At 49.7% G+C, this 22,003-nt stretch overlaps 1 protein-coding gene across 1 annotated transcript; it reads right to left on the reverse strand.

Moving 5' to 3' along the window:
* Positions 1-126: 126 nt before the first annotated feature.
* On the reverse strand, positions 127-21,688 carry MYO1A (myosin IA). Its single transcript, XM_074325549.2, has 27 exons — positions 21,493-21,688; positions 21,264-21,379; positions 20,909-21,003; positions 20,620-20,724; positions 20,345-20,391; positions 20,146-20,209; positions 19,845-19,943; positions 17,766-17,869; positions 17,498-17,645; positions 16,886-17,004; positions 16,721-16,807; positions 15,333-15,398; positions 15,074-15,178; positions 13,021-13,083; positions 12,643-12,843; positions 12,246-12,472; positions 11,688-11,888; positions 11,436-11,529; positions 10,805-10,954; positions 10,626-10,694; positions 10,104-10,178; positions 6,106-6,240; positions 4,664-4,770; positions 4,158-4,290; positions 3,893-4,045; positions 3,585-3,712; positions 127-3,288 (listed from the first exon to the last, which is right to left on the reverse strand). The coding sequence occupies exons 1-27, from the start codon at positions 21,643-21,645 to the stop codon at positions 3,168-3,170; spliced, it is 3,165 nt and encodes a 1,054-aa protein (XP_074181650.2). The 5' UTR covers positions 21,646-21,688; the 3' UTR covers positions 127-3,167.
* Between the last annotated feature and the right edge of the window lie 315 nt (positions 21,689-22,003).

The following is a 22,003-nucleotide window of genomic DNA, read 5'->3' on the forward strand; positions in this document are numbered from 1 at the left end:
AAATGAATCAGGAGGCTTCCTTAGAATTAAATGACAAAGTTTTATTCAAGGATCTTAAGATTTGCAAATCAGAAGAAAAAAAAAACAAAACACTACCAAGTAACACCTACTGTGCCAAAGGGGAAAAAGCTGAGAGTTCTTACAGTTAAAAGTACATTCTTGAGAAGAATCAGGGCTGCATTCTTAGCCTCTGCATTCGTCCAAGATGGTAATCTTCAGATGTCTGATGGTCTAGATAATAGATGTCAGGTGGTCTGGACATGTGAACATTTTTTCCTAAGTTCTTCAGAGAGTTGTCTATAGGAATTTTGTATATCTCCAGCACCGATGCACAACGGAAAGTTTAAGTTAAATAAACAAGTAACAGGCTAAAGTAAAATAAAATCTATTCCGCATGTTTCAGCCCATTCCGATTTAAGTAATTTTGTTAGCTTGGCTATGGTGATTCCATTTTGTTTCTTCACTCTTTCCTTAGAGGGCAAGGGGGCAGGCCAGGCTTCCTTTTGCTCACAAATCATGTACAAATGGCATGTAAAGTGGGTGTTGCATCTACAGAGCACCGAGGTATTTTTTCATTTGAACACTAACTCTTTGTTTGAGCCACAACTCAGATGCTGTCACTCGCCTAGAGAAGCAGCATTCCTAGCAGGTCCTCCTCCGGGACCTGCCTGCCTTGTTGCTGGGGACGGTGGGGGGTGAGGCCAGGGAAAGGTGTGTACAGTTGAGCTGAGACGAGAAGGGTCAGGCAGCTGTTCCCAGGGGGTAGAGGTGGAGCCGCCCCAGCATGCGCTTGTGCACACGAATGACCGCACATGCCCACCACACGCACAGCTTGGGTGCAACATTTGGACTCCCTCAACATCCCGGAGGGGTGCTGCAGGGGGGAAGGGTGGGGCCAGGCCACATGTGCCACTGGGTGAAGAATGGAAGGATGGCAACTTCTGCGTCCTGCCGAGTCCTACAGCCAGGAGACAGCTTGGAGATAATCCACAGAGCAAGGAACTCAAAGAGCCCCTCAAAGCCTGGGAGGAAATGGCTGAGCCAGAAGGGCGTGAGCCGTGAGATGCTGGAATGGATCCTCATGGGGGTTATGTGGCTCCAGGGGGCTGTGCACCTCAGAGGCTGAAACAACCTAGACTTTGAGCAAATGCTGGACTGGCCAAGTGGGGTGAGTAAGGGGCAGCAGAACTCCAGCTTCTCCCATCATGACAGAGCCAATTCAAGCCTTATAACCCAGGCAGGGAAACTGAGCCCCTGTAGACTTCAGGGAATAAAAACACACACTCCTGGACTCTAGAAGAGAAGAGAGGCAGGGACAGGAAAGAGGAAGGAGATGGAGAGTAAAGAAGGAGAGGAACCTCCACCCTTCTTCAAAGTAGTATCTATCCACAAGACTGGTGGGTGGGGAGACAGGGGAGAGAGCAGGGCCCTGGGCCTTCCCCCTCGCAGCATCTGTGCCCCGAGAGCTGACAGTGACTTCAGCCCCAGGAAGTGAAAAGCAGGGTAGAGAGCAGCAGCTGCATATTCTCCTGAAATTGCTTCTGAAAATGACCAGGCACTTCCCTGGAAATGTGACGACAATTTGGGCCCTGGGAACAGGAGATGAGGCGGAGAGCAGGGGAGGTCAGGCTTTGGTCACCACCCACCCTCTCTTGACCAGACAGGATCTCCTCAGCCTGGTTCTGAGAAGTCGAGGATGAGGGGAGCTGCTGTGGGGGTGGAAGGCTGGACAGAATCTGAGCCACCTCCACCTGAGACACATCCCCCCACAACAGCTTTAGTCCCTCACCCTCCTGGGTCCTATCTCAGCCCAGAGCAGATTGTGCCAGAAAATGGGCTTGTGCTCAGAGAGCAAGATTAATCTGCAGGCAAGAAGAGAAGTTAATGAGGCCTCCCTCAGCGTGATGACCCGGGGCCTTGAGCTGCCTGTGCATGAAAGCCGGGTGGAGGGAGACCCCAGCCTCAAGGCACAGTGAGCTCCGTGGTGGAGACAGGAAAGAGGCAAGAAAGGCACAAATCGTGAAAGGAGGGAGAGAGACACCCAGAGACAGAAACAAAGGCAGCCATTTGCACACTTTCACAAAGCACAGATCTAAATTTTCCTGCAAATATAGGAGCTGCTTTTTCCCTAAAGGTAGAACCGGGGTGCAAGAGGCTGAGACAGAGTCTATGATGAAATACATATGAAGGGGGAAATATTTAAGGCATGATACAAAATATTACATATTAACATCAGAGCCCACAAAAACGGGGACAATGAGATGGTGTGAGACAGTTGGAAACGGAGAAACAAATAATGACGATGACCCAGGAAAAATATCTGAAGACAAGAGGAAAGCGGTCACAGGGGTGGGAGAGTCTGGGTAAGGGAGCGTCCCCATGTCAAGTGCCACCAGCTGTAGGCCCCAGCTGTGGACAGTGATTAGCAAGACAACTGTTGGCAGCAGCCTGGCATCTCTGGTGTATGGGAAGGAAGGGGGTACAGGGGTGGGGCAGCTGTGATGAAGCCCAGTGCTGAGCTTGGTTGTAGAGGGGGTGTTAGAGCTCCTGGGTCCAGGGGACCCTGCATTCCTGAGCTAACCTCAGCTCACATGAGCCCTCCAGCCTTGGGTCTCTTTTCAGGCTGAATCTCCAAAGGACCCCAGTTTTCACCAAGACAGGATCCTCGTTTCTTCCCTCCAGGGACACACTTAATGAATCAGTCTATTGGCCACCTGCGACCTCAGACCCATCTCTGCCTCCATCTCAGTCGCTCCAAACCCTGCCAGAGCTCAGCCGGTCAAGGACCCAAAGACAATTTCCCTTCTTTTCCATTCTTATTATCTGTGTTAGCTGGCTCCAAAGAGCCTGAAGGAGGGGCAAGAGAGGGGGACAGTAGGCCTAATTACAAGCCCGTGAGAAGATGGGGAACAGCCACTCGCCCACACTAACCAAACTGTTGGAAAGTCACTTGTTTTATTAGTGGGCAAAGAGGCTAAGGGTGGCAGGAAGCTAAGTTTGGAGAAAGGACTGGGAAGCTTTGAGAGAAGAAAGGTCCTCTTCAATCTCTGAGCACCACCCCAGGATCAGAGTGGTTAGACGTGAGATCCTCCCACACAGGTGGGTGGGTGGGGTTAGTGCTGGACCAGGAGGGAGAAATGGCTGTCTTTGCATCAAGCCCCACCTCCTCAAGATATAGTCACTTCTAGGCAATGACTCCCCTTCTTCTTGCAGCTTAGCTTGCCATTCCCATCACCCCTCTGGATGACCTTGACAGTCACACTGCTCTCCTTGAACTTCACTGAGAACCTGGAGGGGGAAGAGACAGAAAGGCAAAGCTAGTGCCTTCATTCCCTACTCTCATTATTTTCATGATGGCTTCCCCACTCCGTCTGGAGACAATTACATCCCCCAACCACCACCCCCTTCTGTGTCAGAAGACTCAAGGCCCCAGAGAACTTGGGTGGGGAGACTAAGAAGCTCCTCTAAGGCCCACCCTGACATAGTAAACGTCACTTTCCGACTGCATGCATTTTCCTGCTACAATGACCAACAGCTTGGTCATCTGCTCCCAGCCATCCCTCAGCCCCAGCTCACGGCCTTACTGCTCAGTCACGGTGATTGGAAGCTGCCTCTGCGTGGTATCCAGCACAGCCCGGTACATTCTGGTCAGCAGTTCAACCACGTGCTCGCTGACCAGCAGGAAGTCTCCCTTGGAACCCACTGATGATATCTTAGGAAGAGAAAAAAGTATAGCAGGGAAGGGGTTCATTTTCTGTCGTCAGGAACAGGCTGAGCGACATCAAAGGCGCAGAGTAAGAGGCCTGGTCTCCGTCACCTTCAGCCTGCCCCAGCCCTGTGCTGCCCACCACCTTCTCCGGTCTGAGGCCCTGCCCCCACCCAACTCTGATACCTCGCTCAGATGCAAGCAAAAAAGCCCATCCTTGAAGCTGGTGACTGACACTCCAGCCACACTGTCCAGCCCGATGACAGCTTGGGCCTGGGACTTCTTGGAGTCTGTGAGAATCACATGCCTCTTGGTCAGGAGGAGAATTCGAGAGGAAGTCTAGGGACAGAACAGGAAAGCGTGAGGAAAGGCGGGATCAACCCCCACCCTTCCAGCTACAGCCTGGGCTCTGCATCGGCCATGGAGAGGAGTGCGGGTTGCGGGCCTTCACCTTGCCGTTGCCGCGGTTGACCTTCTTCACCGTCTCCGCCACCAGAACAGGCCCTTCCTCCCTGCTCGTCAGCTTCTGTAGCTTGGGGTTCCCTTGCAGGCCAACGTAGTCACCGTGGAATGGAATGGGAACACTGAGGGTACGCAAGAAGTATGCAGTGGGGACAGAGTCCTTACACTGACCCCCAGGCCCTGCACCTCCCCACGCGGAGCCCCCATCTCAGTCCTCCCGTGCCCCCTCCTCCCTCCCCCACCGTGTCTCAGCGGTTCTCAGAGCAGGGTATGAGACCAGTATCCCCTGGGAACCTGTTAGAAGGCAAATTCTTGGGCCCCACCTCCAGACCTGCTCAATCAGAAACACTGAGGAGGGGGTACAGCATTCGGGGTGTTATCAAGCCTGCCACATGATTCTGATGCCACACTAAACTTTGACACCCACTGCCCTATCCCACCCGGGAATCTTTGCTTTGCTCTTGATGAAACTGTGCAGGGTCCGCGAGCCCTCACCTCCGGGGGTATGCAGCCTTCTTGTCCTTGAACAGTTCGCTGGCACAGAGCTTCTCCCTCAGGATCTCTACCTGCTTTGGGGACAGCTGATCCCGGAATTTCTTGCACTGTGAGTAGGGAGGGGCAGAAGCTACAATCATGGAGGAAGAGAGCAGGGCTGGGAAGGGAGATGGGGAGAACCCTGAGACGTGGAAGGAGAGGAGCAAGGACTGGAGAAGAGAGGCAGAGGGCAAAGAACAGGTGCTAGAAACCTCAGAGAGGATGGGGACTGAGGGATGCTGGGCGAGGGGGAGGGGAACAATCAAATACCAGCCCCGTGAGGGCTGTAGGCCCAGCACCCAGCACAAGGCACAGTCCCAGACAGGTGCTCAATAAATATTTCCCGAATAGAAGAGCACTGTGCTAAGGGAAATAAGCCAGCCACAGAAAGACAAATACTGTATTTCACTTATATGAGGTACCTGAAGTATAGTCATGCACCACATAACAATATTTCAGTCAACGATGAACTGTGTATACGACGGTGGTCCCATAAGATTACAAGGGAACTGAGAAATTCCTATTGCCCAGTGACGTCATAGCCGTGGTAACATTGTAGCATACGCGTCACTCATGTGTTTACGGCGATGCTGGTGTAAACACACCTACTGCGTATCACGCATGAAAGTATAGCACATACAGTAAGTGCACTGCATAATATCTGATAATGGTAATAAACAACCATGTTACTGGTTTATGTATTTACTGTACTGTCCTTTCTATCGTTATTTTAGAGTGTACTCTTTCTACTTATAGAAAAATAATTTGCTGTAAAACAGTATGTCGTGTTATGCCGGAAGCAGCCTCACGTTTACCGCGTCTCTTGATTGCATCATTTTCTCTTGTGCGTGATTTAATCTTGTGTTGTTTTGTACAGTAACATGCTCTACAATTGTGCTGCCTGGGAACTAGACTATACACCAGACAGCCTGCGTGTGGAGTAGGCTATACTTCGGCTACACCGAGGTGTGTGTAAGCGCACTCTATGATGTCACACAACAAAATCTCCTAACAACACGTTTCTCAGAACATATCCCTGATGTTAAGTGGCACATGACTCCAGCCAAGTTCATAGAGACAGAAAGTAGATTATAGTTTCCAGGGGCTCGGGGTTGGGGAAATGGCGAGTTATTGCTTAATGTGTACAGAGTTTCAGTTTGGGACGATGGAAAAAAGGGTGGAGATGGATGGCGGTGATGGTTGCCAAGCAATGTGAATGTGCTGAATGCCACCGAACTGTGTACTTCAAAATGGTTAAAATGGAAAATTTTATTATGTATGTTTTACCACAACTCAAAAAGAAAAAGAAAAAAGAAACAAGCGGAAGAGGGAGGCAGAAGAGGAAAATCAGAGGGAGGAGGAATACGACACAAATGAGAGGAGAGGGGCCTGGGCACACGTACCTTCCATCGGTAGAAGAGCTGCTGCAGCTCCCGATTAACTGTATTGAAGCACTTGTAAGGGGCAGCTGGCCACTTTCTGTCCGAGACGTTGGTAGATGGTAAATTGTTCTTCAGCCCCAATAGGAATTTCTGTACCTGGGTGGGAAGCAGGAGAATTGAGAGGAGAGTGGAATGATGAGAAGAAAGACCTCCCAGTGGGCAAACTCACACCCAGATCCTGCCACTTAAATGGAGGAAGGCCACACACAGTGAGGAGCAACAAGTGGAGCTGAGGAGACAGAAGGGTGTCACCTCTTGGATCTCTTTCTGCATGAAGTGTAGGCTTGAGGCTGGGCAGTAAGAGCATGAATGGGAGATTAAAGGAGAGAAGGACTAGTTCCAAGCAGAGACCTGCTAACCTGCCCCCCACCCCCCGGTACTGAGGGGGAAGGAACCACCTCAAAACTTTTTTTTATTTTTTTTTTTAAGGAGGGCGCAGCTCACAGTGGCCCATGCAGGGATCGAACCGGCAACCTTGGTGCTATCAGCACCGCGCTCTAACCAACTGAGCTAACCAGCCACCTCCTGGCCTCAATATTTTGCTCCTGTAGCTTCCTGCTTTCTCCGCTCACAGGTACCTACAGCTGGCTGCCACTGTCTGAGTTAGGGGTTGGACAGGTAACAAATCTCCCCTCCTCTCTGGTCAGTCAAGCCCAACACCTCAACTTGGCATTCAAAGTCCTCTACTTAGAGCCCAGCCTCTTGTCACAGAATGTCCTGCATTACCGCGGCACACCAACCAGACAGGACTCCTCGCAATGCCCTTACCGCTCTGTGCCTTAGCGCATGCTGTTCTCAGCTCAACTCTGCCAGCCCAGATCCTACCCATCCTTTCAGATACAGCTCAAAGCCTTCCCAGTTCCCTGGGCCAGGGGTGCCTCTCCTTTCTTTGGAGCCCCCTGGCACTTTGGCTGTACTTCTGTTTTTGTACTACTGTTATTTGCATGGAAATCTTCTCCCTCTTTTAGGCAGCTGGGGAGTCAGTCTCCCGGGTCTTGAGTTTTTCACCATTCAACTTGTATTGACTGTCTGCTCTGTGCCTGGCTCTGTTCTTCTCGGTATGAAAACATAGCAGTGAACAGAGCAAACGAAGTCCATTCTCATTGAGGGGGTGTGGAAGGAGATCTCCCACAAGCAAATAAGCATATGTAATGTAATGCCACATAATTATATATGCTATGATGCAAAAAAAGCAGGCCCTGAGACAGGAATGAGTGGTAGTATATTCCAGAAACAGAAAGAAAGCCAGCGTGACTGGACTAAATTGAGTAAGAGAAGAGAAGATCAGAGGACGATTGGTCAAGGACAGATTACGAAGGGCCTTGTAGGCTGTGGTAACACCACCGGCTTTTGTTCGGTGTGAAATGAACACCAGTCGAGGCCTTTAAGGGGAAGAGTAACATAATCTGACAAGATTTTAAAAAATGTAATGCAATTTATTTTCTTATTTGGAAAGTTTTTAAATTTGCATGAACTTTGAAGCAGACATTACAATGAACGTCTACATACCATATACCCCTCACCTAAATTCACCAACTGATAATGTTAACATCTTGCTCTTTCTGCACCCTCTCTCTCTAACATATGAACACACATATACAAATGCATATAAATATATAAATACACAGATATATACCAATCTTCACTGCCATATCATCCTAAAGTAGGTCGCAGATATCATGACATTTTCCCCTAAAACTTAAGCATGCATCTTCCAAGAACTGGGACAGTGTCCTATATAGTCATAATTCTATTACTACACCTAAGAAAATTAGTATTAATTAGATACACTCACCCAACAGCAATACATACTCAAATTTCTCCTAATGTCCTTTATAAACTTCTGAAAATATCCTGTTCCAGGATCCAGTTGAGTGGCACCTATGGCACCTGACTATTTAAGGCTCCCCCAATCTAGAATCACGACTCAAATCTTTATATCTCAGGAGTACCCAGCACCCTCTTTGTTTATGGGATAGAATTATTGAAGGTATAGAAAATGATTTGATCTTGAGCACTTCCAAATTTTTGGAATTTTCAAGAAAACTTTACACTAAGACATGGAGTTAAAAAAAATTAAACTAGACAAAGGCAGAGCATGTGGTGTCCTGCTCCAGGAACTGCCCACACTCTGTAGCTTCCACTACAAAGACCTACTGGGCTTGGTCTAATCTCCCTGGAGTCTCTAATCCGTGGTCTGGTTTGATTTAATTCAATAAACATTCCTAAACATCTCCCATAATCCCCCAGATTCCAAATGATGTGGAATCTCTGAGGGTTTTCTTTTTTTGTTATTTTTTTTCCCCCTAGATCTATAAAGTTCCGCCTTTCCCTATGCAGCCCTCTTGCCCCCAGGTCTACCCAGGGCCATGTGTGCCTGGTTGCCCGGGCAGTCTTAGGCAATGGTTAAAACTCCGGAGTAAAATAGTTTGTATCCCAGCTCTACCACTTACCAGCTGGGGGACTCCTAGCAAGTTATTAAACCTCTCTGGGTCTTAGTTTTTTACCTATAAAATGGGGGGAAGAAAAGGGCTTACCTCATAGAGTTGTTGAAAGCATTAGAGTTAATACATGTAAAGGGTTTCGTGCATAGTTAAGTAGTCAAAAAAAATAGTAGGCATTAGTATTAGTTACAGGCAAGGCAATGGCAGAATACAGACTAGTCTGAAACGCTGAGGGAATCGCTGCCCAGTGGCTTCCTACATGCATCTTTCTGTGGGGGATGCGAGTCAGTGAAACCCTGATCTGCACCCACCCGCTCCCGAGGTAACATTCAGCAGATGCCTGATAATACACAGGTGAAAGAAAAGGTGGAAGAGGGGCAAGTCTTGAGATAAAAGCAAAATCAGAGTACAGGTCTCAGGTATGCATTTACGCAGCAAGAAAACAGGAACTCTGAGAAGGCAGACACCCTGGAGCCAGCTGAAGCGAGACCAGACAACAGAAGAGGCCTAGGAAAATGGAGCTTCCCTGGGGAGGGGGGCAGAGGACACAAAGAAGGCTCAGGTAGGCAATGGAGAGGCCCAGAGCCCCCACTTGGCCAAGGGATCTGGCCAGGGGATCCAGCCTCTCGGACAACAAAGAAGAGTTCCAATGAACGTGTCTCATATCTGAATGAGCACAGTTAATCAGTAAGAGTCCTAATAACCATCCAAAATAAAACCAGCAGAAGGCAGTTCTCATTTACCCCAGCCCTCTGTCCAAGACCTCCCGTTCTTCCTCCTCCTCCTCTCTGGCCTTTCCCAAGACTTCACTGGAAGTGCTGTTCCCTCCCTGTCTAGTTTCCCACCGACACTTCCAGAAGCACCATCGCTGTCAGATGGATGTCTCTGGAAATCACCCTGCTCTGTGCCTGTTTTCCTCTCATTGGAAACTGCCCAGAGATTGAATGCCCAGGCCTGGTCCTGCTTCTTCCTGCCCTCTCTGACCTGAGTTCTCCAGAATTAAGATCCTTCCGAGATTTAATCTCAGGCTCGTCTGCTATAGTTTCAGAAGAGCTAGAAGGAAGATATGGTTCCTCCTGCTTCATCCCAACCTTAAAATGGACCTCGGAAAGTTGGGTTAGTTAATCCCATGTGTGTCCTCACTCTGTTCTTCAATGAGGCTCAGCCTCTTCAACTGTTGCTAACCAGCCAGCCCCAGTCTCTTCTTGGGCCTATTCACTGTGGATAGTTGGTGGATGTGCTGGGACCCCTTCCTACCACAGAGTTACCTGCACTTCCCACTCAGGCCAAATGTGCTCTGATTGTACCCCTGGGCCCCTACGCTGGGGAGGGTCTGCTCCCTGCAAGTTGCTGCCCCACGCCCTTCTCCCAGGACTGAATGAAGTACATGCAGATCAGGGAGGCTCTTGGGGGAAAGCTTTGAGTCACCTCTTCTCAAACCTCACATCTGCTTCTTCTAAATCTGTCCCTCCCTCCTCAACACCCCCTCCACCACCCTCAGTGCCCACCACTTACCATGCTCTTGTAGATGAAATCTGACAAAGTGAGGGCAGCCCCTGATCGGAAGTATTTTCGATAGTCCTTGCGGGCCTGGCAGGAACATACAAGAAAGGAGCCAAAGTAAAGACAGACTGTTAGACCAAGAAGATAGAAGAAGATAGACCTAGGAGAGATTCTACCCTTTCAGCCACACAAAGAACAGAGAAAGATAAAGAGCTGAGACTAGCTGGAGGAGTAAAGTCAGACAAGTTGACAATGAGGACACAGCAGAAGGCAGAGCTCTGCTGCCAAGTCAGAGACACGCCCCGGCATATATACAGACCTCCCAACATGCAACCACTCTCCAAGACACACATGGAGCCCAGACACAGACGTGCCATCACCCAGAGGTACGTCCTGGGTATGGGCAGGACTTGATTTCTGCTGCTCTTTACCCCCAGCAGCTGGAACAATGCAGCAAGAACCATGTGGGGGAAGGAAACAGTGTCGGGAGGGAACCATGTGTGGGGAGGGAACCCCTCTCCCCTTCCCCATTACCTTCCACCCTCTCACGTAAGCCTGGAGCAACAATACTGACGCCTTTATCTTCCCATAGCGTTTCTTTTGCTGTAGAAAACAATGGGTCTGTTAGAAAAAGTCCTCCTCCTGAACTACCTCTCCCACTTCCCAGTCTCCTATTAGAGGGAGGGGCATGGGACTTTGCGGGTAACTGGTACCATGTTGCCCCGAAACCAAGAGGAAATGAGGATCTGACTGGTGCGCATCAGCCGGTAGTGGGTGCGGCAGCGCCAGCCTCGGTACGTCTTCTGTATGAGCGTGGCCAGCTGCTGCAGTCTCAGGCGCCGCTGCTCTTCCAGGTAGAAAAGCTGTGGAGAGGTGGAAGGGTGGGACAGAGACGCTGGCCTCCGGGAACAGCGCTCTCTCCTGTGCAGCCCATAGCACCAGGGGCTTCCCAGCCGGTGCTTTATAGGAACGTTCCTTTGTCTTCTTAGTTCATTCATTTATTTATTCATTCATTTAACAATCACCTACCGAACTCTTAACTCTGTAGCAGGCACTATGCTAGGATTTGGAAACTTAGACACGAGCAGCTCATCCCCCTGAGCCTCAAGGAGTCCTCCTTCAGGCAGAGGCACTCAGAGAGGGCCGAGCAAGCACACCTGACTCCCAGGGCTCAGGCCAGGGTGGGAACCCAAGGATTCAGTCCCTGCAGAGAGGAGACTTCCTCATCCACTATCCATTCCAGGTTATAGATGCTCCCCTCCCCATCCAGCCTCTTACTCAGATGAGATCTCCAACTCTTCCACCTTCCACCCCCACCAAACATAAGTGCGCTCTCCAACTCACCGTCTTGGGGCTTCGAATGAAGATCTTTGTCTTCCCAAAGGCCACCTCCTCTGAGGACGTGCTCAGCTCCTTAAAGAGCTTCTCGACACCCTCCCTACAGGAGCAGATGGGGAAAGCTGTCGGGGGGCAACCCAAGGGATAGTTTTCTCCACCATAGGAGAAAAGTTCAGGGCTTGACCAAGAAGACTTCAGAGTCTCTTCCCCCACAGATGCTCCCTGCACTGCCCTCCCCTGCTCCCCACTGAGTCTTACCGGTCTCCCCCATTCCAGTGAGGCCAAGTGCTCCGGCTCAGCAATCGGTACCTCTGCAGGAAGAGCCCATACGCCTGGCGGAAGGCATAGCCCGCCCGTCTCACCCGCACGTTTTCTAGCAGCCCCAGGTACCGAACCTGGGTTGCCACCAGCTCCGAAGAAAACTGACCTCGCTGTTGCTGCTCATTGGGCTTTATACACCTGGTGGGAGGTGGGGCAAGGCACAGGCTTCAGGAGCTTCACCTTTGCCAGTGTAACCCCTCCTGGTCTCTACACCCCTATCTGCATACAGGTTCCCCTTAGGTGAAACATTTCAGAGGACGTGGACACACTGGCCATTCTAGTTTCACTCACTGTGGTATGGTCCCTACCAAAATCTGATGCTCTCCTTGATACAAGACTCTCATCTCCTCATCTGGGACTGTTTTCCATGGGGAAAGGGCCTCTGATACCCTTATTCCAGAAACATTCGCCCCCCCAAGGACATGTTCCACAGTGCATGGACCCTGCATGTGCCAGCACGTATCCAGCATGTCCCCTGTGTGCCCGTCATGTCACCTGATGTAGTTGGGGTTCTTGGAATACAGGTTCTTCATGAGTATAGCCACAGAACTCTTGAACTGGGTCCCAGCAGTTGGGGGGCGTTTAAGAGATGCCTGCTTGGGATCACCCTCAGGGAACAAGGACCGAAGGAGGGGGTGCTGGGCCTTCCACATGGCCTGGGACAAGTCCCGGAAGAGTAGGTCGTTATTCTTGTCAATGAAGCCGTTCACGTTGTATGTCACCTGTAAACGAACAGCTATTAGTCTGGAGAGCCCACGACCTTGTCCCAGCACTTGGCCTTCCCAGTCTCGTTGTGAGGTATTCCCAGTTCTCGTCTCCCCCCAGTTCCTCCCCCGTTGCCTTCAGCCTGTGCTCAGGCCCCAGTCTTGACCATCCCGCCCTGCCATATCACCTTGCCCGCATAGTGGCAGATGCGGAAACAGTTGAGGCCCATGGTGCGGTCATACTGGCGCTGGGCGTACTGGCTGGCTTTGCTTTCATAGTGACTATGCTTCAAGAAGAGCTGGTTCAGCTTTGACAGGAAGGTGGAGTCACTGACCACCCCAGGCCGCAGGCACTCCTCATCCAGCATGGCTAGGATACCTTTCTGATTCTGGCCAAGGAAACAAGATCAGCCCAACCTAGACCTGGTCCTCCAAGATGTCCGAACTCTCCCTGCTGCCTCTCTGCCCTCTTTACCACCCTTACCAAGTGGAGTCAAGGGAGGGGGGAGAGAGAGACAGGGGAAGGATATTCAGGGGAGGTCCCAGAGATAAGAAGGATAACTCACATGCTCAATGAGGTTACAGATAATGCCATTATCAAAGAAGTCCACATTTTTCCATGGTATGCCCTGGCAAGGGGAAACATGACAAATTATAGGGAGCAGGTCTCAGATAAGTCTCCAAAGACCTCACCAGACCCAGGGCCCTTTTCACCTAACCCACAAAGGACCCTCAGAAAGCCCTATAGTTCAGAGGGGTCCTTGGTGTGGTTTCAGTTTATGTTCCCATTTTTCCAGGGTTGATGGAGAATTTGTGGGTTGGGTAGAGAGACAGAGCAGCTGTGAGGGGGAGACAATGCAGAGAGCCCTGTAGGTGCTGTAGGGTGGAGAGGGAAGTGTAAGATGCTGGGTGAGGACTGGGGTAGGGGCTACCTCACTGTGGGGGTGGGGAAGGATCCTTGAGTATGTGGAAGAGCAAATGGCCACACTGCTCTGGCAGCAAACTATGGAACCAAAGCACGTAAGTGAGTTTATCATCAAATAGCAAAGCCAATTTGATACATCTTCAAAGACCAACAGCAATGATTCTCAAACTTCAGCGTGCATCGCAAGCACCTGGAGGGCTTGTTAAAGCACAGATCACTGCCCCTGCCAGCGGGTCTGGGACAGGGTCTGGGAATTTGCATTCCCACATGTTCCCGGAGGGTGTTAATGCTGCTGGTCCAGGACCACACTTGAAGAATCACTGATCTATATGATACTTTGGGACTGTATAATGGTGTTTTTTAAAAAAAAATAAAAATAAACAAGAACAGTACAGAAGCAGAAGACCCAAAGACAATCATTCTCTGCTTTCGGTATTTCTTCAGCATCAGGCCTGCAAGCAGGAGAGCTCCTGATCCCACCCAAGGGCCAGACTTCCCAGCTCAGGCTATTCCCAGGTGTGACTGGGGAACACAAGCTTTTCTCTCCCTCCTCCCTCACAGGTCGTAAGTAAAGTTGCCCTCCCACGTCATTCCAGAAATGCCTTCCCTGACTGATTAAATGAATTATAATCCTATGTAGCTGTCAAAAAGCATTTTTATACACTGATACAGAAAGACATCTTGTTAACTTATGAGAGAAAGGCATAGGAAGAGAGTATATTCACAGCTACTTGAACAAACTTTGTAGAAAAATATATTTACAGATTTGTTTGATTCCACATCAAAGACCTCTGCGAGGAGGCCCACTTCAGGTGCCTCTAGATGGGGAATAGAACTAGCTGGGGACCGGGTTCTTTCTTTATACACCTGTTTAAGCTTTTTGAATTTTGAAACATAGGAATGTATTATCTACTTGATGATTTAAATTTTTAAAATCAAACTATACAAACAACTGAAAAAACTTGTCCACACGTTGTGACCACACTGCCTGAAATTCTGCCACAACAGATTCTGAGAGCTCACAGGGAGCATCCCCAGGAGGGTTTTGGTGAGTGAGACTCAGCCATTCACACTTTGCAGTGGATTAGCTCAATCAGAGCCATTCTCACACGTAGCCACAGAGAACAGGGGTTTTCACTGAACGGGGGAAGGGGTGTGGAAAGTCTGAGCCATGGGGCAGTGCTGGTGGGGAAGTCTGGGATCAGAGTGCTACAAGAGCAGAAGGTGACAGCAGCCAGGGCCTGGGGCAGACAAAGGAGTCTGAGATGTTAGGGAAGAACACAGAAAGGGATGTGGAGGGGTGCCAAGCCCAGGAGATACGTCCCTTCCAAATTTGGCTCACAGTATGCCATAGGCCAAGCTACCTGTCACTTCACTCTTGTCAGGACTCCCCCCAGCCACACACACACACACACACACACACACACACACACACACACACACACACAGCCTTCCATCAATCTGCCCCTTCCTTGCCTGGCTGGAGTGGGAGGATGGGGAACGAGGGGATAGAGAGCAGAAAATGAGAGCTTCTTGGTAATGCTGGAGTGTTCAGCTGTTCAGGGGAAACTTTTTGTCCTTTGTGTTCCTATCTGGGGACAATGGAGGGGAACTCATGATCAAGGAGAAAGAAAGATCTGGCGTGTGCCTAGAAGTCATTTAAGAGAGAAAGGTAGGGAGACGTCTCAGTTTACCTCTCTCTTATACTCCTCTTGCTCCTCTTTCAGTGTTAGCTCTATGAACACCTGCTGCAGCTTCTCATTGCAGTAGTTGATCACAAATTGCTCAAAGCTGTTATCCTGAGGGGAGGTACACAGGTTAAAGAGAGACCAACGCAGCCTAAGACGCGTCCTCCCTCTCAGCCCTGCCCCTCCTCTCTCGCATCCCCCTTGGAACCCATCTGCCCCTAACCACAGGGAAGCAGGGTACTGAGGTTGGGTGAAGCCCTCTTACCTCTAATATTTCAAAGCCGTAGATATCCAGGACCCCCATTACCTTCTTCTTCTCCGCGGTGCCCACCTGAAGAGAAGGAAAAGATAAACCTGATGACAAGCCACATCTGCACACCATGCCAGGCCCTTCTGCGGTGGATGTGCCTGGAGCGAGGATCAACTAGACCTCGGGTGAGCTTGATCAAGCAGGAAAGCAATTGTGATTTTATTCTCCTTCCTCCTCTGTACACTGGAGGACAGCAAAGAGGGGGGGCAAGGAGGAAGAGGAAGATGCAAATAGATCCCAGGATGGTGCTCCCACGAGAATTAAAAAATTCTATGTTCTTATTTCATTAATCCGATCATATTAACCCTATAAGGTTATTTTACAGATGAAAAAATCAAATTTCAAAAGGGCTAAGCACTCACCCAAACCTAGATTCAAATCACACGTTACCCTGCTGCCTTCCAGTAATAGCGTCTAAATTGATAGCACTTTCATGTACATAATTTTAAAATAATAATGCTACTTTGATCTAATTCACATACCATAAAGCTTACCCTTGAAAGGTTTACAATTCAGTGGATTTCTAAAGACTAGGCAGAAGGTGTACAGCTATCACCACTACCTAATTCCACAGCATTTTCATCATCCCAAAAAGAAATCTTGTACCCACACCATCAGCAGTCACTCCCCATCCCCCTCTACCCACTGCCCCAGTTCCTGGTAACTACTGATCTACTTCCCATGTCTATGGATTTGCCTATTCTGGACATTTCATATAAATGGAATCATACAAAATGTGGCCTTTTGTGTCTGGCTTCTTTCACTCAACATGTGTTCAAGGTTCATCCATGTTGGGTGTGTATCATCACTTTATTCCTTTTCATGGCCAAATAGTGTACCATTGTATGAATATACCACATTTTATTTATGCATTCATCAGTTGATGGAAATTTGGTTTTTTTCCACTTTTTGGCTATTATGAGTAATGCCTCTATGAACATTCGTGTACAGGTTTTTATGTGGGTATCTGTTTTCAATTTGCTGAGCTATATACCTAGGAGTAGAATTGCTGGATTATATGGTGACCATGTACATAATTTTATCTGATCCTCATTAAACCTGTGAAGCGGGTAGGCATTAATGTCCCTTTTTCCAAATCAGGAAACTGAGGCTCAGAATCTTTGTGAAATTGAAAGGCCACACTGCTAATAAGTAGCAGATCCAGATAGTCAAACTCAAAAACCAGTGCTGTTTCACAATGACACAGTGTTGGAAGAAACTGTATGCTACCCCTTATCGTCACTGCTCTGTTCCATCTCAGAACCCAAGGTATGGGGTTGGTGACCGGGGCAAGGGAGGTGAGGCAGCCAGGGGGGTGTGGAGGGAAGAGGGCCGTCTCTCACCTTGATACTCTCGTTGATTCGATTCACTATCCAGTTGAAGAGACGGTTGTAGATATTCTTAGCCAGAGCATCTCGAGCATACTTAGCCTGCAAGTGAGGCCAAGCTGGTTAGTGTGGCAGCCACAGAACAGACTCAGAATCAGCCCCTTCCATAGGGCCACTTACCTGGATGACATTCAGTGCAGTGACTACCTTTTCTTTAGCAGTTTCCATGGTCCTTGAGCACAAAGCTCTCTCTAGTTCCTTTGAATTCAAACCCACCATCTCCCCAATCTCCTGAACACCTGGGTGATGAGGAAATAAAACATGGCCTGAGAGAGGGCTTTCTCCTAGGGGAGGGAGGAAGGGCTGACAAATGAAATTGCTGGGAGACTGGTGTCCCTGAGTCTTGCTGGGGAAGTCCTTGCAGCCAATCCAGAACATGGCCCTGGAGGAAGCTCTGGGGAGGGGGAGGAGAAAAGGGAGATCTAGGAACTTTGCATGCAGTATCTACTTTAAAATGAGCATCTCCTGAAATAGGTGTAATTGTCTCATTTTGCAAAAAAAATCAACTGAGACTTGGAGAGGTCCCAGAATCTAGGTCTATCAAACTTCAAAACCTCGTTCCAATATGGCTTACTGGGAGTTCTCAATGAGCATGTGTGGGGAAGAACTCAGGAGCAGGCTGCGTGGGACTAAATCAGAATGAAGTGGATTACGCTGGAGATAGTGGAAGCCCAGAAATTGCAATAGGAGATTCAGGGAGCTGGGTGGGGGCTCCAGCAGGGGGGTGCAGACCTCTCCCATCACAGATGCCACTTGCTGATATCCCATTGGCCTGGTACTCCTCCGACAGCTCCACGTTCCCCAGCTTCAGCACCAGGGCCGTCACCTCTAGCACCCATCTAATCTCCTCCTCCGAGAATCCAATCACAGTCATTGCACTCTTCGGGAGAAAGCAGAAGAGTTCAGAAGCTGAACTGTCCAGTGCCTCCCTTCTCAGAGCTCGGGCCTGGGCTCCGAGGACCGGCTAAGGGCCTGGGCCCCCTCTCCCCTGGGCACCCACCTGAACAGCCTTGAAGTTGGAGGCATCATCCATTTGATCCACTCTGGACACTTCCTGGTTCAGATAGGCATAGCCGCTTCTATCCCGCTCGAGCTTCAGCGCCTCTGGGAGGGCCAGGGTGTGGGGAGAAAGTTAGTACCTGGCTCTCTGGAGCCCTCCAGCCTTGACCCTCATAGCCCTTGCCGGAGGCTGGTTCATTCATTTATCCAAAAGAGCCATTTTTGGTTTAGGTTCTCCCCTTGCCTCCTTTGTTTTGGGATCATTAATTCCTATAACAGACTAAATTTTTAAGTGGTCTGTAGGGTTTCGGTATTCATAATTGTTGGAGTTTCCCCCAACTTTTATGAAAGAGAAGCATCATTTTACTTGTCTCCACCCTCAGGGTTCTAAACAACGAAAAGAAACAAGCAAACCCTCCATACTGCTCAGGTCTCAGTGGTTCTGGGACGATGAAAGTCAGGAAAGAAACGTGAGCACATATCCCTCCCCAGCCTCAATCCTTCCCCCTGGTTGGTGCATTCATTATTTGTTCACTACGCAATGACAAAGTGGCAGGTACTATGTTCCCCAACACTGACCCCTCTTCTGGAAGGTTTTCTCTGGCGTTGTGGGGCTGAGCCAAGTGGCTCTCTTGTGTCCCCCCACGGTGCATCTCTATCTCAGCCCCAATCACACGAACTAGGTTTGTTTTTTTCCTTTCTCCCATAAGTGAACAACTTGTATTCTGGAACTGTTTTTTATCTTCATATATTGTGTGTTTGGCTGGCATGCAGAGAACTTTATTCTTTTTAACAAATGAATCAAGGGAATGGTCAAAGTTGTTTACCTGAGGTGGGAAGGAATGGGTTAATCATGGATTTTGGGGGATATGAATTATCTGTTATTCAAATGATCTGAAAACCAGGAAGTGTCTCTCAAATTAGAATTTAATGGCAGCTTCCCCTGAGACACCAATTTTGAAACTGAAACTTGCTAAAGAGGGGTGTCTGAACAGAGAGTGAGTCAGAAAGGACCTGGGATGTGACACGAGGGAGGCCCTGTCTGGACTTAACTTAAACCAATGATGAGAGACCCAGCCGGAATAAGACACTAGTGTCTATGATTCAGACAAATTGAATACAACCAAGACTATTAAGCCAGGAGGGAGGATGAGACCTGCAGGGGCTCTTGAACCACAGTGATCTCCCAGAGGGAAAAGGAGATTGGCACAAGGCCAGCATAGAATAACCAGAAACCAAAGGGATAGGTCCGTGGGGCCAGATATCCCCAGTGGTCACAGCTAGAGGTGAGATTGGGAGGCAAACTCGGGCAGGATCATAAGTCCCAGCAGCCCCTGCTGTGATGCCCACCAGAGCTAACTCAGGCCACTACAGCATTCAAGCTGGGATGGGCTCTTCCCCAAGACAAGGCGGCATGCTCCATGCCTTCTGCTCCCATCGCCATCTGCAGGGGCCGTTTGGCACTGATTACATTGTATTGCTGTGTATCTGTTCACACATCTGCCATCCCTAGCAGACCGTGCGGTCTTCAAGGACAAGGTGCATGTCAGTCAAATCCATATCCCTAGAGGCTGTTACAGTGTTCGATCATAGTAGGTGTTCAACAGATGTTTGATGAATGAATGAATGAATGAATAAATGAATGGAACCTATGTAGAACTATCTAAGAAGAGGAAATCAAGGGCAGGATCCTAGGTGAGGCAGATGTAGAACCAGGACAACTTTCAAAGCTCACTGAAAGTTCTTGAACACTTGCAACATCCTGATTTCCTGCTGAACTATCAATAAAGTCCCTTACGTTGAAGATAGGAATGGATGGTAGGTGGAAATGAGTGTTCCATTTTTGAAACCATCTTGGAGAAAGAGGAACCAGGCCGGACAGAGGAATAAGCCCAGTGAAGAGACAAGAAAGCTTATTCCAACAATAAAACCCCAGAAAAAGAAGAGAAAACAGAGTTCCCAACAATGGTGAGTGAGACTCAGAATGAGGAATGCAGGAAGGAGAAGTCTGAGGGGCTCAAGGGAAGAGGGCTGCATGGGGCCCAGAGGGGGCGGAATGGAGTTTGGGGCAGACACATACTCAGCAGCTGTTCATCTGCTCCAGCCAGTAGCTGATAGAAGATGTGGAAGTTCCTTTCTCCTTTGAGCTGCTTCACCACTCGGGATTTCTCGAGCAGATCTGGCAAAGAATTAGAAAACAATGTCCTGATGGTCTGGAAGATATCTTAGCTTCCCTCTAATTCTGCCCTCATCCCCGGTCTTCCTAGTGGTTGGGAAGTCCAGTCGTCTCATATTCCTCCTACCTACAGTGGCAGCTTAGCAGAAGGGACCTGGGGGCAGGTAGAAGAGAGAGGCGGTAAGTGGAATGGGGAGACACGTACAGTTTGTGATGACGCCACCGAGGGGGGATCCCTTGAAGTCAAACTCAATATCCATGTATTTTCCCTTCAGAGACCAGAGAGAGAGAGAGACTTTGCTTCCTCCGCTTCTCACCACCCCGTCCAGGAGGGGTCTGTGCCGCATGCCTCCCTCTCAAGCCCCCACACTCTGTCCTCCCAGCTCAGGGAAATGTTCACTCACAAATCGAGAGGAGTTGTTGTTGCGAATGGTCTTGGCATTGCCAAAAGCTGCAAGAGACAAGAAAGGGGCAGTGAGGTGGCTGAGGGGGGAAGAGGGATTCTAGAGAAGGGAAAGGAGGAAGGTCTTCCAGTGAATTGTGCCAATCTCAGATTTTTCAGGCTCAATGAGAACAGAGGTTTGGGAACACTGAGGAAGCGGGTCTAGGACTAAGTGAGTGGGGGTGGCGGGAGGCGGGGGGGGTGGGCAGTGGAGTGGGCAGAGCCTGGAATTCTCACCCTCCAGCACTGGGTTTGACTGAAGCAGTTGCTCCTTCACAGAATTCACCTGCTCTCCTTTCCCACAGACGGCCGCCACATAAGACATCACTAGCTTACTGGCCTCTGTGCAAGAGAAACCCTCTCATGAGTCCCCACACCACCCTCATTCCAGCACCTCAGACCCCTCAGTCAGAAAAACCAAGAGGGAATTTCAGGGGTGGAGCAGGGGCGTTCTAGGCCTGGCTTGGAAAGAGACAAGAGGGTGGCCGGTGGTGACTCCACAGCTTTCCCCCGTCAGGTGCCTCACCAGTCTTCCCAGCTCCACTCTCGCCCGTGATGAGGATACACTGGTCTTGGTCCCGGTACCTCAGTGACTGGTACGCCTCATTTGCCAGTGCGTAGCTTCGGGGAGGAAATGGGTAATGACTACTATGGAGCCAGCCCCAGACACCATCTTTCTCTCGAGCCCCAGCCTCCAAATTCATCCACCCTCCACACTTGGACCAGACTGAGGCAAGTGACAAGACTAGGAAGAGGCCTCCAGAGGGCCAGGGGAAGAAGGGGCAGCTGGCAAACCTCCTTCAGGAGAAAGAGGAAATTAGGATGTCTCATCATCAGGAAATCAGGAATATCCATCCGCTTCCTCTGGTCCCTCTACTCACATATGGGGCTTCAGCTCATAGAAGGTACAGTCCTGGTATTTGGCAATGAACTCTGGGCCATAGATGGGCAGCTGTTGGTAGGGATTCACTGAGACCAACACGTTCCCAATGTAGGTCTGGAGCCAGGGAAGAAGGTGAAGGAAATGAGCAGATGTGGGGGTTGGAGGACGGCGGGAGCACATGAAATCTAGACGCACACCCACAGTCAGGGGCACCCATAACAACTCACATAAATCTCTCTGCTTTCATAGCGCAGCTGGAAGTTCTTGAGCAGAGACTCCTGGTCCAGGGGTTCCAGGAGCAAAAGGTCCTCCACCCCCACGGAATTTTCCAGGAGAGCCATGTCCAGAGGGGCTACTGATCCTGGGAGTAAAGGAGGCATTTTGATGTCTGCTCAGCTTTAAAGACCAGTAACTGAGGAAAGGAAGGCAGAAGGACCTAAGAGAGCCTTCTTTTCCCCGAGTCCTGGCCGTGGAGAGAGCCCACACCTAGGAGAGGCCTCTGGACTAGCCCAAGCTAACTGTGGAAGGCTGCAGAAAACTCAGCAGGAGGTGGGGGAATCCTCTGCTCCCTGGATCAGGGTGGGCAGGGGCGAGGCAGGGGACGACAGGACCATGGCCCCTGACTACCAGGGTAAGGAAGGCATCAGTAGGTAATGACTGGGGGAGCACAGTTGTGCTTGCGAGAGAGAAGGTTGGGGAACGCAGGGTAAGCAAACTTTGTGCCATAGTCAGGCGTCA

Source organism: Rhinolophus sinicus, chromosome 1, assembly GCF_057876585.1.
Source record: "Rhinolophus sinicus isolate RSI-liver-muscle chromosome 1, RSI-T2T, whole genome shotgun sequence".
NCBI lineage: Eukaryota > Metazoa > Chordata > Mammalia > Chiroptera > Rhinolophidae > Rhinolophus > Rhinolophus sinicus.

Bases quoted from the DNA above. Each gene is read 5' to 3' on its own strand.
- MYO1A (XM_074325549.2), bottom strand. From the start codon at position 21,645: ATGCCTCCTTTACTCCCAGGATCAGTAGCCCCTCTGGACATGGCTCTC. The intron at 21,004-21,263 runs GTGAGTAGAGGG...TCCTCCCCGAAG, and splicing joins TATGAGCTGAAGCCCCATAT to CTACGCACTGGCAAATGAGG. The intron at 17,005-17,497 runs GTCTGCACCCCC...CTCATCACCCAG, and splicing joins TGGCATCTGTGATGGGAGAG to GTGTTCAGGAGATTGGGGAG.